Source organism: Podarcis vaucheri (assembly GCF_965113315.1).
Source record: "Podarcis vaucheri genome assembly, chromosome: 13".
NCBI lineage: Eukaryota > Metazoa > Chordata > Lepidosauria > Squamata > Lacertidae > Podarcis > Podarcis vaucheri.
In genome coordinates this window covers 43940640-43954697 of record NC_138751.1, presented here as the reverse complement: position 1 = coordinate 43954697, position 14058 = coordinate 43940640, and the positions used below count along the sequence as shown (strand labels likewise).

The following is a 14058-nucleotide window of genomic DNA, read 5'->3' as shown; positions in this document are numbered from 1 at the left end:
ACTGTCCACTTCCACCTCAGCCCAATCATTTTTAGGCCTTTGTCCCATCCAAACTGCTCTTTACTTTGTGAAACTAGAAATAAAGTGGACCAGCTTATGAATATGATATGATAGCCATCTTCGGATACCTCAAGCGCTGTCCCATGGAAGAGGGAACCAGCTTGTTTTCTTGTGCTCTGGAGGGCAGGACTTGAACCAGTGGCTTCAAGTTACAAGAAGGGAGATTCCGACTAAACACCAGGAAGAACCTCCTGACAGTGAGAGCTGTTCGACAGTGGAACGGTTGTAGACTATCCTTCCTTGGAAGTTTTTAAGCAGAGGTTGGTGGCCATCTGTCATGGATGCTTTAACTAAGATTCCTGTGTTGCCTGGGGTTGAACTAGATTGATTGATTAATTTTAGTCTTGTGTGTGGGCATGAGGTTTACCTGGGAGGAGTCACCCTTTTTCTTTAGGCTTCTTTAAGTGTTGGTGCTGACCTTGAAAGCCCTAAATGGCCTCGGCCCAGTATACCTGAAAGTATGTCTCCACCCCCATCGTTTAGCCCGGGACACTAAGGTCCAGCTCCAAGGGCTTCTGGCAGTTCCCTCACTGCAAGAAGTGAGGTTACAGGGAACCAAGCAAAGGGCCTTCTCGGTAGTGGCGCCCGCCCTGTGGAACGCCCTCCCTTGAGATGTCAAGGAAATAGACAACTATCTGACTTTTAGAAGACATCTGAAGTAGCCCTGTATTGGGAAATCTTTAATGTGTAATGTTTTACAGTTCTTTATGTGCTGTCAGCCACCCAGAGTGGCTGGGGAAACCCAGCCAGATGGGCAGGATATAAATAATAAAATTGCTATTTTTATTATTATTTATGAATGATTCCCCACCAGCCCAAAATGGGCTGGAAGTTGGATAGTTGTGGCGGAGACAATGCTTAATGGAGGAGAAAAGAAACAAGGGCTCAAATTTACCTATACACTGGGCACTTTTTTCTCTTTGGGTTGGCAAATGGGGTGGATGGGCTAACTGAAGGCATGACAGCTATGAGTGAAAAGGGAGACAAGGCCCTAGAATAATTGCGTGAGGTTCACTCCAGCCACAGGCGGCGCTGTCTGCAAAAACACCACGTCCCTGACGTACCATCGCAATTCCCCCATTCATAATTCCAGGCGCCTCTCCGCTGATTGGTCGTAAAACGGAGAGGCGTGGTCCCTCCCACTTGTACGTCACTTTCTCTTTACCGGAGCGTACTAATACTAAAAGACAGGGATGTGGAGGAAATATTTCTGGTTCCGCTGCGCGAATCTCCCTTTAACCTGCCTCACATTGATATTTTTTCTCCCCTCCACAAGGGGAACCCCCGCGTGCCTTGACTTTAACGATCCTCACAGCACTCTTCTCCCCCCAACTGAAGCGCAAATGGTACATCCCGCCCCGCCGCCCGCCCGCCCCCCTCCCTCCGTCCGACGCCATCTTGACGCCTCTGCGCAGGAGCCGAGCGCGCGGGGTGCTCGTTCCGCGGTGGAGCAAACCACCGAGGAGGAAGCGCGGGGGGGAGGGAGGGGTGGAAGGGAGGTGGGCAGGCGGGGCGGGGCGACGCGTTGTCCGCGGACGAAACTATTTTTGACGGCCGCGAAGGGGTGTCTCTGTGTGTGAGGCGGCGGGGGGGGGGGCGGGCAAGCGCCCGGATTCGGTTCGCTAGGGAGGCGGGCGGCGCTATTCGGCAGCTGACAGCGGGTGGGTGGGGCGCGGGCGCGACCATTATGCGGACGGCGGGGGTGGCAGCGCGGCGGCCGGTTCTCTGAGCGGAACCACTTGGTGGCACGCAGCCGGGGGGGGAGAGGGTCTGCTGCGAGCCAGCGGCTCAGGTGATACAGGTGCGGCGGCGGGCGGTACCACTCTGAATTCTCTCGCGGGGGGGGAGAGGGCAAGAGAGCGAGGGAGGGCGTGCTACTGACGGGCTTGGAATGGTAACAGCTCTGAGGAGGCGTGGCCGGGCGGTACCATTCGGGGGAGGCGGGCGGGGAGGCATGTCACAGACTTGACGTGTGCGTGTCTGCGAGGGGGGGAATGTTCCATTGCGCGTGGGAGAGGAAGGCTCCATGTGGTGCTTCTGGAGGGCCCCGTCGAGGGTGATACCACTGCATTCAGCAAGGGGGGCAGAGGGAGGCAGGAGGTACCACTTAGGGGACTGAGGGGGGGCAACGTTGGGTTTTGGGGGTGCCTCTCTGGGGAATGCCAGGCAGTGCCAGCGCATGGGGCAAGTGGTGCCATTTTGAGCTGTGGTAGCGGAAGGGGTGTGCCTTTCACCCAAAGAGCATCAATAAGCGGGTATTGAAAGGGACCATGCCTAGGCCACGCTGCTCTTAGGGGGCTGTGAGGGGTACGCGGTGGTGGTGGTGTTTTTTGGCAAGCCAGGAGCCCGGAGGATCCCCTGGCCGCCATGGCCTCCAACTGCACCGGAGGCACGGCCTCGGCGAACGTCGGCGCGGCCATCGGAGCGGCGCTGAGCGCTTCCAAGACCAAGACGAAGAAGAAGCATTTTGTGTGCCAGAAGGTGAAGCTCTTCCGAGCCTCGGAGCCGCTCCTCAGCGTCCTGATGTGGGGAGTCAACCACACGGTGAGCAAGAGAGGCATGCAAACGTAGGTAGATCCCTACTCCCACTTCCCTTGAGTCACGCACACAGCGAGAGACGAAATGTGGCATTCATCCATCTCCATTAGGAGAGGTACACCTTCTCATGCCATGAGTCTTAGTGGCAGATCTTTCGCATCACCTGTTTGTTTGTTTTCAGTGACTAAGCTCGGAAGAACCAGTTCTTGCAGGTCCTGTTGCCAACATGGATTAGGATCCATATTCTTCAGGAGAACATGCTTGGCGGAAAAGGGAATTTAAAAGTTCTCATCTTTTGAAACGGACGGCTTGTCGGGTTTCGCTGGACTGCAGTTTCCATCAGCCCAGTGGTCAGGGTTGATGGGAGATGTAGTCTAGCAAGATCTGGAGGGTCACCATTCCCCAACCTCTATTTTAAAATAATCTGGTAGTATGCGGAGCAGGTTATAATACTCTTACAAGAGCTTGGGGTCATCCACTGAAGTTGAATATTGGAACATCCAAAAGGATGGACTTCACACAGCACATAGTTCAATTCTGGAAGAAGCCACCACAAAATGTGATGGTGGCCACCATCTTGAATGATTTCAAAAGGGGATTAGGCAAATCCATGGAGGATAAGGCTATCAGTACCTACTAGTCATGATTATATAAAAAGGTAAAGGGACCCCTGACCATTAGGTCCAGTTGTGGCCGACTCTGGGGTTGTGGCACTCATCTCGCCTTACTGGCCGAGGGAGCCGGCGTACAGCTTCCGGGTCATGTGGCCAGCATGACTAAGCCGCTTCTGGCGAACCAGAGCAGCTCACAGAAACGCCGTTTACCTTCCCACAGGAGCGGTACCTATTTATCTACTTGCACTTTGACGTGCTTTCAAACTGCTAGGTTGACAGGAGCAGGGACCGAGCAACAGGAGCTCACCCCATTGCGGAGATTCGAATCGCCGACCTTCTGATCTGCAAGCCCTAGGCTCTGTGGTTTTAAGCCACAGCACCACCCGCACCCCCATGATTATATACTACCTTAGTATTGGAGGCAGTAAGTCCCCAGTTGCTGGGGATCACGAGTGTGAGAGGGCTGTTGTGCTTATGTTGTGCTTATGGGCTTCCCATTGGTATCTGGTCAGCCACTGTGAGAGCAGAGTGCTGGACTTGGTGAGGCTTTGGTCTGATCCAGCAGGGCTTCTACGTGGATGTCCTTCACATCGATTTCACACAGTGAGATAGGCAGGTACAAGTCCACCTCCCAGTTTACCTTATCTGGGGTTGCTTTCCCTGTTGACCCTTCTCTTCAGCTGTTATGGGAAGAAGAGACAAAAGGTTTTTCAGCCACTTCAGCAATTAACTCCACAGTCCTACATGTTTCTGCTCAGAAGTAAGCCCAATTTCCTGCAGTAGGACTTACTTCCAGATAAGTGCAAGTAGGATTGCACCCTAAATCAGATCTAAGCAAGCAAGCTTCCACTTTTATATTGGCTTGGATGTGCCTGTTTGGAGTAAGCTGAACACCACAAACTTGTTTCTATAAATGCATTATTTTGCCGTGATGAATTCTGATTTCTTGGGTTTAATAATTCACAGTTTAAAACATGCATGCATACTCTTGGATGGTGGTTTGGCGCTTGATGAGGCTTGTAAAATATTCCAAATATTTCCCCAACTATTATTGGTGCTACGGTTACCAGGCAAATGAGATTCTGTCAGCCTTATTCAAAGTCCCTCCTTTTACACCAGGTAACAGAAATGAGTGGTCACTTCCTCTGTTGAGGACAGAACTGTTTTGCTGAATCTGGGTTCCAATCCCCATTCATCTTGAGCTCGCTCTGTTGCAATTTATTTCTACTCTATTGATCACCTGTGTCAAATGGGAAGAGTACCTTCCTGAGTTTCTGGGTGGAGAACGAGAGAAGATGGCAACATTTTCAGTATGCAACAGTGTGCCAGATAAATGCTACACAAACATGTTTTATCAACTGTTGCAGTTTAATAGGCATTTTGGTTGCAATCATTTGTACACCAGCCACCCACGTGTTGTGGAACTCCAGTCCCCATGAGCCAAGGGGCATGGCCAGAGGGTTGATGGGTGTTGTCCAACATCTGGAGGACTGCAAATTCCACATTTCCCACCTGTGCCCTAAAGGTGTTTGCTAGCTGTGGTTGATAAAATGGCCCCAGATAACTGGTGGGGCATTTATTGAGTAGCACAGGCATAGGCAAATTCGGCCCTCCAGACGTTTTGGGACTACAACTCCCATCATCCCTAGCTAACAGGACCAGTGGTCAGGGATGATGGGAAATGTAGTCTCAAAACATCTGGAGGGCCAAGTTTGCCTATGCCTGGCAGAGCCCAACCCCTGTGGACTGGGAACAATGCTGTCTGTTCAGGAATCTTAAAACACAATTGTCTACACTATATATGCATGTACTGGTCTGTGAGAGGGGGCTGGATTATTCAATGGTGTGAATATTGGCGCCATGCATAACTTACATGAGCAAAGTGCCCCCTTCGCCAGGACTTTCACATTCCCTGTGATAAATGTGGCAGTGTTGTCCTATGTGTCATGCATAAACTCTGTGAAACCACACCTCACTCTCCGATTATTGGATATTCCTCTGCCTCTGCTAAGCCTGAGACAAAATGCAGTAGCAAGTTGAGAGAATGTCAACTTTGGCAGCAGGAAACTGGAGGGCAAAGGAGACCTGGATTATTATTATTTTTTGTCTAGGGTTTGATGAATTGAGTAAAGAAACTGGACGGCTTGAATTTACAAGCAGTGCTTTTACTTGCTGCAGCTGACTTGTAATTTTGTAATATTGATTTAATGGCGTGTTTTGTTGCAACTGCGTTATTCAATTTGTTTTAAGTTGCCTCAAGTAATGGGAAAGTCGCCAGGCAAACGCAGTGGATAAAAAGGGAATAGCTTTGACCAATCATGCCAAATCGGTTGGGTAGGTTTGGGTTGGACAGAGGGGTCACATAGTTGTTAATCTGTGGGGTTTCTTGTTGCCAGAGGTGATGCTGGCCACCAGCATAAAAGGCTTAAAGATAATTAGATGCATTTATGGGTGGCTCTGTGGGTTAAATCACAGAGCCTAGGACTTGCCGATCAGAAGGTCGGCGGTTCGAGTCCCCGCGACGGGGTGAGCCCCCGTTGCTCGGTCCCTGCTCCTGCCAACCTAGAAGTTCAAAAGCATGCCAGTGCGAGTAGATCAATAGGTACCACTCTGGCGGGAAAGTAAACGGTGTTTCTGTGTGCTGCTCTGGTTTGCCAGAAGCAGCTTAGTCATGCTGGCCACATGGCCCGGAAGCTGTACAATAACCTCGGCCAGTAAAGCGAGATGAGCGCCGCAACCCCAGAGTCGGCCGCGACTGGACCTAATGGTCAGGGGTCCCTTTACCTTTACCTCTTTATGGGTATGCAACTATTAGTCCCAACAGCTCAATAGAGCCTCCATGTGGCAGGGGTAGGATACCTCAGATTGCTGAGGGGAAACCGCAGTTCTTTCCTTAATGCCCTGCCTCTGCCCTCTTGAAGGTACAGTGGTACCTCGCAAGACGAACGCCTCGCAAGACGGAAAACCCGCTAGACGAAAGGGTTTTCTGTTTTGGGGGCGCTTCGCAAGATGAATTTCCCTATGGGCTTGCTTCGCAAGACGACAGCCCATAGGGAAATATCCGGGACAGCGGGGAAGCGCAGCGCGTCTTCCCCACTGTCCTCGGACCTCCTCCGAAGCCGGGCGGTGGGGCGGGAACGCCTCCTCCCGCCGCCGCCGGGCTTTGGAACGCTGCTCCGAAGCCGGGCGGGGGGCGGGAACACCTTCTGAAGGCGGGCGGGGGGCAAAAGTCTTTGTCCCCCCTGCCTGCCTTCCCAGGGGCTTTTAAATCGCCCCGGACAGCGGAGAAGTCCTCAACTGTCCGGGGCGATTTTAAAATGCCGCCCGCCAGCATTTTAAGATCGCCCGGACAGCGGAGAAGTCCTCCGCTGTCCCGGGGTTTTTTAAAATGCTGGGGGTGGGAAGAAAAGCCCTTGTCCCCCCCCCAGCCTTCAGAAGAGGTCCAGGGACAGACTGTCCCCGGACCTGGTCTGAAGGCGGTTTCCCTAGGAACGCATTAATTGATTTTCAATGCATTCCTATGGGCAACCGTGCATCGCAAGACGAAAAACTCGCAAGAAGAAGAGACTTGCGGAATGAATTAATTTCGTCTTGCGAGGCACCACTGTACTTGGCTATCCCCTGGCAGACATGGGAGAGCCTTGCTAGTTGCCCCTTCAGTGTGGCTGAGAGTTGGTAGTGCACAGAAACGGTTTGACTTCTTAGTCATTTGGCTCTTCTCAGGAAACAAATTGTGTGGATTTCTTTATCGTGGTTATTGTTGTTGTTGTTATCATTGTCGTTATTATTAATTTGATTTATATACCACCTTTTTTCAAAAGATCCCAGGGCGGTGCACGACATTAAGAACGTATTTTACGGTGCATAAAAATAAGAAGCATAATAGTAGACAGCAGACGAGAATGGTCTGCAGGACAAACTAGCAGCTGCTCTCCAGGGACTCAGGCAAAGGGGTCTTTTCCAACTTTGGTACCTGACCTGGAAATGCTGGGGAGTGAAAGTCCGCCTTTCTGCGTGCAAAGTCATTTTTATTGTCACCGAGAGACAGAATCTTCTCTTAATTTCGCAAGTATAAGCATGACGTGTGCTGCCAATTTAGATTCAGGGAAGAACAATATGCCTTGGCTACTAGAAATTCAGGAGACACTAGCTTTGGGCCTGGCAAATATTAACCACTCTCAATCTTACGCTGATAACATTTGTCCAGATTTTAATTTGTCTGAATTAATTTTAAGATGTATTTTAATTAATTGGTGCCTGTTTTTATGTATACTGTGCTATTTATATGATGTTAGCCGCTCTGAGCCCAGCTCCAGTCAGGGAGGGCTGGGTACAAATAAAATTTATTATTATCATTTTTTATTTATACTGAGGGGCAGCTATGAAGCATGGGTAGCTCTTCAAAGGGCCTGTTGCCAATTCAGTGGTACCTTGGGTTACATGCGCTTCAGATTACATACGCTTCAGGTTACAGACTCCGCTAACCCAGAAATATTACCTTGGGTTAAGAACTTTGCTTCAGGATGAGAACAGAAATCGTGCTCCGGTGGAGCGGCAGCAGCAGGAGGCCCATTAGCTAAAGTGGTGCTTCAGGTTAAGAACAGTTTCAGGTTAAGAACAGACCTCCGGAACGAATTAAGTACTTAACCCGAGAGCTGAAGGGCACTGCTGGCATTTGATGGTATACACAATGTTAGAAGATGAACGCTAAGTTGGCCTGAGATGGTATGTTTGATGTTGTTGGGTCCAGTGATGGCGTTCTCTTGGTGTATGTGGCAGCAAAGTTGGCATCTGGGTTTAAGTGGTTAGTCAGACTAGAACCTGGGAGACGAAATTTCAAATCCCCCTTGGCCAGTCCCAGCCTCTTAACCTACTTCACAAAGTTGTTGTAGGGATTAACTGAGAACATGGGGTGAACCATGTACTCCTTGGAGAAAAAGGTGGGATATAAACACATTAAATAAGCCCTTCTTAAGCTTACCTGCTGAAGGAAGTCGGAGAGGCCAGTCAGATGGAGATGTCAGTTGCCAACCTGGCAACCAGGGATCTCCATGTGGTAGCAATTGGACCCACACTGGTCGCAATTGGACCCACGCCAGTCACAAAACATGCCTGGTGCCTGGGGAATTTCAAACACTGCTAAATGACTGAGTTACTCCTGCTTGAGGGGTCTTGTCATGGCTGTTGAAGTCCCCCAGGATTAACTTCTTGGGAATTCTCATTGCCAAGTAAGGTAACGAGACTATTCGGCAGTGGTGCGGACAGGGTGCTAAAAGAATCCCTAATGTGCCCTGCGGCTCCAACACCAGATGTGAACTCTCAAAAATGGGAAACCCTGTTGTACTGGAAAACTGGCATGGGAGATGGTATTCTGAGAGGGCAGTGACATTGCCTCCCTGACCATCGAGCTGGTCTGGTACTGCGATGAAAAATAATTATTCCCAGTTACCTCAGCGAGTCTTTTCTCTTCTATTTGTGTTTCCAGTTGAATCTCTCCTGGGTGTTTTGCAAATTCTCAAATGCCTGAAACTCCTTAACCTGCAGTATAGAGCTGGCAGTGGAATTTTTTTTTTACCATACTTTGCACTCAGTTCCTATACTATAAAGGGTGATATATATATAAGAGCAAGTTTTTCCACCCTTGTGGTTGAAAGTGGGTGGGTGATGCCTCCTGTAATGTAAGGAACTGAAAAAGCTTTCCAGTAGTCAGGGGCAAGCCCTCAGTCCCTTCCTGTTATAGTCCCTTGAATATTAAATGAGAATAAATCCTACACAAAAGAGAGAGAAATAATTGCATTACTTAGGTTGCAGTATTCTGCTTTTCATGACACAGAATTATGATTGACTGGCTACGGTTTATTTTTTCTGATGTGGACTGTTCATGTCCATGGAACAGTGAATGGGTTTTGCCTGTAAAACGTGACTGTCCCAAATTATCTTACAATGTGAGCCTATTCAAACTGGTTTAATATGTGCTGTGGGTAACCATAGTTTCCTGGTTTAGATGAAATGGGAAACTGTGGTTAATCAGAGGCTTCCTAGTTGAATATAGCTTCAAAAAAGAATTAAAAGTTTATTGGCATAAACACATACAGAATACAATAAAAATGATAGATACGGTGAGTAAAAATATATGTAAAAGTACAAAAATAAAACATAGATACATGGGTGGGGTAAAAAAACCAATAAACTACTGAAAGTGCAATGTCATTTTCACTTGTTGCACAAACAGAAAAAGGTGGGTCAGCTCAGTTCTCAGCAAAACCTCTCCACATACCGTATTTTTTGCTCCATAACACTCACTTTTTTCCTCCTAGAAAGTAAGGGGAAATGTCTGTGCGTGTTATGGAGGGAATGCCTACGGATGGCGGGGGGGATCTGCTGCAGTCGTGAGCAGAGGATCCATGGTTCCCCTCCTTCCCTCCTCCGTGGCTCGCTTTGAAACAGCAAAGCGGGAGAAGAGCCGCTGAGTGGGGAGGAGAGAGGGACAGAGAGCCTGCTTCTTTAAAGGAGCAAAGTGGGAGAGGAGAGTGTAAGCGGCTCCTGTCCAGTTGGTTCCTTTAAAGCAAGCAGGCTCTCTGTCCCTCTCTCCTCCCCACTCAGCTCACTACATAGCAGCAAAGTTTTTCAGCTCGCTAAGCCGGGGATGAGCGGGAAGAGGAAGAAAAGCAGAGCCTGCTTGCTTTAAAGGAGCAAAGTGGGAGAGGAGAGGAGCCTTCTCCTCTTAAACCCCTTTTCTGCATTATTAGCAGCATCCTTCTCCTTGTCCCTTGAGTGCTTTTCCTTCCCTCCCCACTTAAAATGTGGTTACAAAGCATGGATCCACATGGATCCTCAGGATTTTTGCACTGGGTCACCCCAAATTCACCATCATATCACATAGCATGTCCATGGCTACATCTTGCACCAAAAAAACCACGCACCCACTGGGTGCAGCAGTGGTGCAAAAACGTGGTTACAAAGCATGGATCCACATGGATCCTCTGGATTTTTGCATTGGGCTACTCCAAACTCACTGTCAGATCACATGTCTGTGGCCACAGCATGAACCACAAAAATCATACATCCACTGTTTTGTTTAGAATATTTTTTTTCTTGTTTTCCTCCTCTAAAAACTACGTGCGTGTTATGGTCGAGTGCGTGTTATAGAGCGAAAAATACGGTACTTGTCTGTAAAGCAAGGGGTTTAGTGGGCTGTTCAGTTGAGTTAGCACAGGAGAAAAACTTATGCCGTATTGAGTAGAAAGGATCCATTTTTTATGAACCACTGAGGACTATCTGGTTTTATGTCAGATGTTCTGACAATGGAATGTCCCATTCTTTCGCTAGCAACTCTTCCAGAGAAGGAAGTGATTTGGACTTCCAATGGGCAGCCATTGGCTGCCGCAGGAAGCATGAGCACAAGAGATTTATGCGTGATAGAGGAGTTGGTCCCAGGCTCCAAGGATAGCAGTGCCAAAGCTGGGTCTGAGAAAAGTATCTGTGAAGTAATTGTGGAGATACAATGGTACCTTGGTTCTCAAACGCCTTGGTACTCAAACAACTTGGAACCCAAACACTGCAAACCCGGAGGTAAGTGTTCTGGTTTGCGAACTTTTTTTGGAAGCTGGACGTGCTCCGTTTTGAGTGTTATGCTGACGATTTGAGTGCCAACACTTCCGTTCTGAGTGTTACGCTGAGGTCTGTCTGTTTTTGCTATTTATTTTGCGTTTTCGTGGCTCTTTTTTGTTTTGTTGTTAAGACTGTGTGGAATCCAGTTCAGCTACTGATTGATTGATTGATTGTGTGACTGCAGTACATGGTTCATTGCTTTCATTTTATGGATCAATGGTCTCGTTAGATAGTAAAATTCATGTTAAATAGCTGTTTTAGGGGTTGTTTTTAAAAGTCTGGAACAGATTAATCCATTTTGCATTACTTTCTATGGGAAAGCGCGCCTTGGTTTTGGAAAGCTTTGGTTTTGGAAGGAACTTCCGGAACGGATTAAGTTTGAGACCCAAGGTACCACTGTAGTGTCAGAAGTTTGGATCCAGAATCTCTGAACTATGCAACAATCCCACCACATGTGAAGCAGTGCTTCAGCATGTCCACAACCCTGCCAACATAAACTGAAGTAGCCTTTGCCAATTCTAACTAGGCAGGAGTGGAGTCCGATGCCATCTTAGCAATGTTTTCAACGTGGCTTCCTATATTCTTACGGAGATGGTTTTAAGTGGGGGTTTAGACCATATTGCTTTCCATACGTGATCCTCTCTCTGAAGTCCCAGATTACTCTCCCACACTGATCGTAGCCCCTGGGAAGAGCCCAATACTTTACTAAGTAGAATTTTGTAGCTATTGAAAGCCCTACCCTTATTATTTAAAGGTAAAGGTAAAGGGACCCCTGACCATTAGGTCCAGTCATGTCCAACTCTGGGGTTGCGGCGCTCATCTCGCTTTACTGGCTGAGGGAGCCGGTGTACAGCTTCCAGGACATGTGGCCAGCATGACTAAGCCGCTTCTGGTGAACCAGAGCAGTGCACGGAAACGCCGTTTACCTTCCCGCCGGAGCGGTACCTATTTATCTACTTGCTCTTTGACGTGCTTTCGAACTGCTAGGTTGGCAGGAGCAGGGACCGAGCAATGGGAGCTCACCCCGTCACGGGGATTCGAACCACCAGCCTTCTGATCGGCAAGTCCTAGGCTCTGTGGTTTAACCCACAGCGCCACCCGCGTCCCCTCTCTTATTATTTAGGGTCTCATTAATATGAAGTAGTTCAAAGGGAGGAACCATGGCTTGCTGCAAAGGAGGAACAAAGAGGTTGTGTGTGTGGACAACATGTTTGTTCACATCCCAGCTTTATACGCCAAGATATACCCATCCAAGCTTGGCCAATGAGTTCATAAGACTGGATTCCAGTTCCCACAAATGCGTGGCACGGGCAGCTGTAGCCTCAGGATTGTACCTGCTCAGTAAACGCAGCAGGGAATTCAGTCTGGCAATGCATTAAGCGTGTGGTTGAATATAAATCTGGTTTCTGTTCTGTACAATTCTGCAGGTCCTCACATAGCGTTGACCCTCCGAGGGAAAGTTTAATGGGGTTTATTGGCTCTGCGCTCACAAGTGCCAGCAGTACAGATGGTTTTCTTTCCCTTCTCCCTTCACTGCCTATTTAGATTTTGTGTTTCTTTTTCAGATTAACGAATTGAGTAATGTCCCTGTCCCAGTTATGTTAATGCCAGATGACTTTAAGGCCTACAGCAAGATTAAGGTGGACAATCATCTTTTCAACAAGTGAGTAATGAACGTAACTTTTGATCTGATTCCTCCCTAGATAGGAACTTCAGTATATAAATAGCTGGTTTCTTTTTACTTGATAAGGGAGCTGGGCATGTTTAGCCTGGAGAAGAGGAGGTTAAGGGGTGATATGATAGCCATGTTCAAATATATAAAAGGATGTCACATAGAGGAGGGAGAAAGGTTGTTTTCTGCTGCTCCAGAGAAGCGGACACGGAGCAATGGATCCAAACTACAAGAAAGAAGATTCCACCTAAACATTCGGAAGAACTTCCTGACAGTAAGAGCTGTTCGACAGTGGAATTTGCTGCCCAGGAGTGTGGTGGAGTCTCCTACTTTGGAGGTCTTTAAGCAGAGGCTTGACAACCATATGTCAGGAGTGCTCTGATGGTGTTTCCTGCTTGGCAGGGGGTTGGACTCGATGGCCCTTGTGGTCTCTTCCAACTCTATGATCCTATGATTCCCTATGATTCTATGATGTACAATGATGTACCGCCCATAATTTCACAGGAGTCACTTTGCAATGGAGGTGAGAGAAACGAGAAGCATAGACCGTAGAGGAGCATGGTTTTATATACAATTTCCCACGTGTCTGTCTGTGTACTCTAAACCCTGCTGGTGTGTGGATATGGCTTGGAAGATCCAGCTCATCTTTTGAAAAAGACAGGCCATGAGAAACATTACAACTCCTATTCAGACCTAGCTGCATATGGCTACTTATAAGATTTTATGCTTTCAAGCCCATTTTGATGTTCTGATTACATTTTCAGCCTATCATGGTTTGAGACCTGCATACCTTAAAAGGAGCACCTCCTTCCATATGTTTATTTTCACTTAACAAAATTTATATATCAGTTCTTTTTTTTAAGAAAAGCTCTTTTTGGCTTGCAAAAAATGTAAAATGTAACTTCTACAGGTCTGGATAGGCTCGCCCGCACAAAAGTGTTTTAAGCAGAAGCCGAAAAGAATATGACGAAACTGCCACAGGAAGCAATTGGCAAAATCCTAAAACTAATGATTTTTAATTGGTGGGGGAATGAATGGATTTTAACTGAACAGCACCCGAGGTGTATATGTGTGTTCTTGGGGTGTTTGTGAAGTTCAGTGCATATAAATAAACATCCCATATGCTAATGCCATGGTTTTGTGTGTTTCAAATTCATTCCATTCATTCATTCCAGCAGTTTAAACCTGTGTTAATACAAGATGCATCTTGTATTGCATATGGAAAGAGCTCTTACCGCTTTAGCTCAAGATTAGCTTGCCCACAGTTTCCCCTCCCTGCCTTTGGACAGCTGTTATGAAACCAAGGAACACTTTGATTGTGTGTTTTGTGGCTACACTGTACATTAACCTTGCAATTTTTAGCGCTTAGTGCTTTTCAACCGCTTCTGTATAGTTAGACCATGAACGTTTTGGAATCTGATTTGAGGCCACCTCATTCTCCTTCAGGAGACTGATATATTCAGGGTAGCATCTACCGTACCTTGCAGAAGAACCAAGAACAGAATAACTTCCCATAAAATAAAGGACAATATTTGTTTCTGTCTAAATATAGGATTTGGGGTG

General features: G+C 47.7%; 1 protein-coding gene across 2 annotated transcripts in view; it reads left to right on the top strand.

Annotated features, from left to right (window-relative positions):
* Nucleotides 1-1748: 1748 nt before the first annotated feature.
* PIP4K2B (phosphatidylinositol-5-phosphate 4-kinase type 2 beta) overlaps nt 1749-14058 on the top strand; it is a 37187-nt gene continuing 24877 nt past the window's right edge. The window contains exons 1-2 of one of the 2 annotated variants that reach the window (XM_082195019.1): nt 1749-2604; nt 12389-12486. In XM_082195019.1, coding sequence (XP_082051145.1) covers nt 2428-2604; nt 12389-12486 — 275 coding nt within the window. In that variant the 5' untranslated portion in view covers nt 1749-2427. Of the gene's footprint in view, nt 2628-12388; nt 12487-14058 lie in introns of both variants that reach the window. The other variant, XM_082195020.1, reaches the window with a different exon arrangement.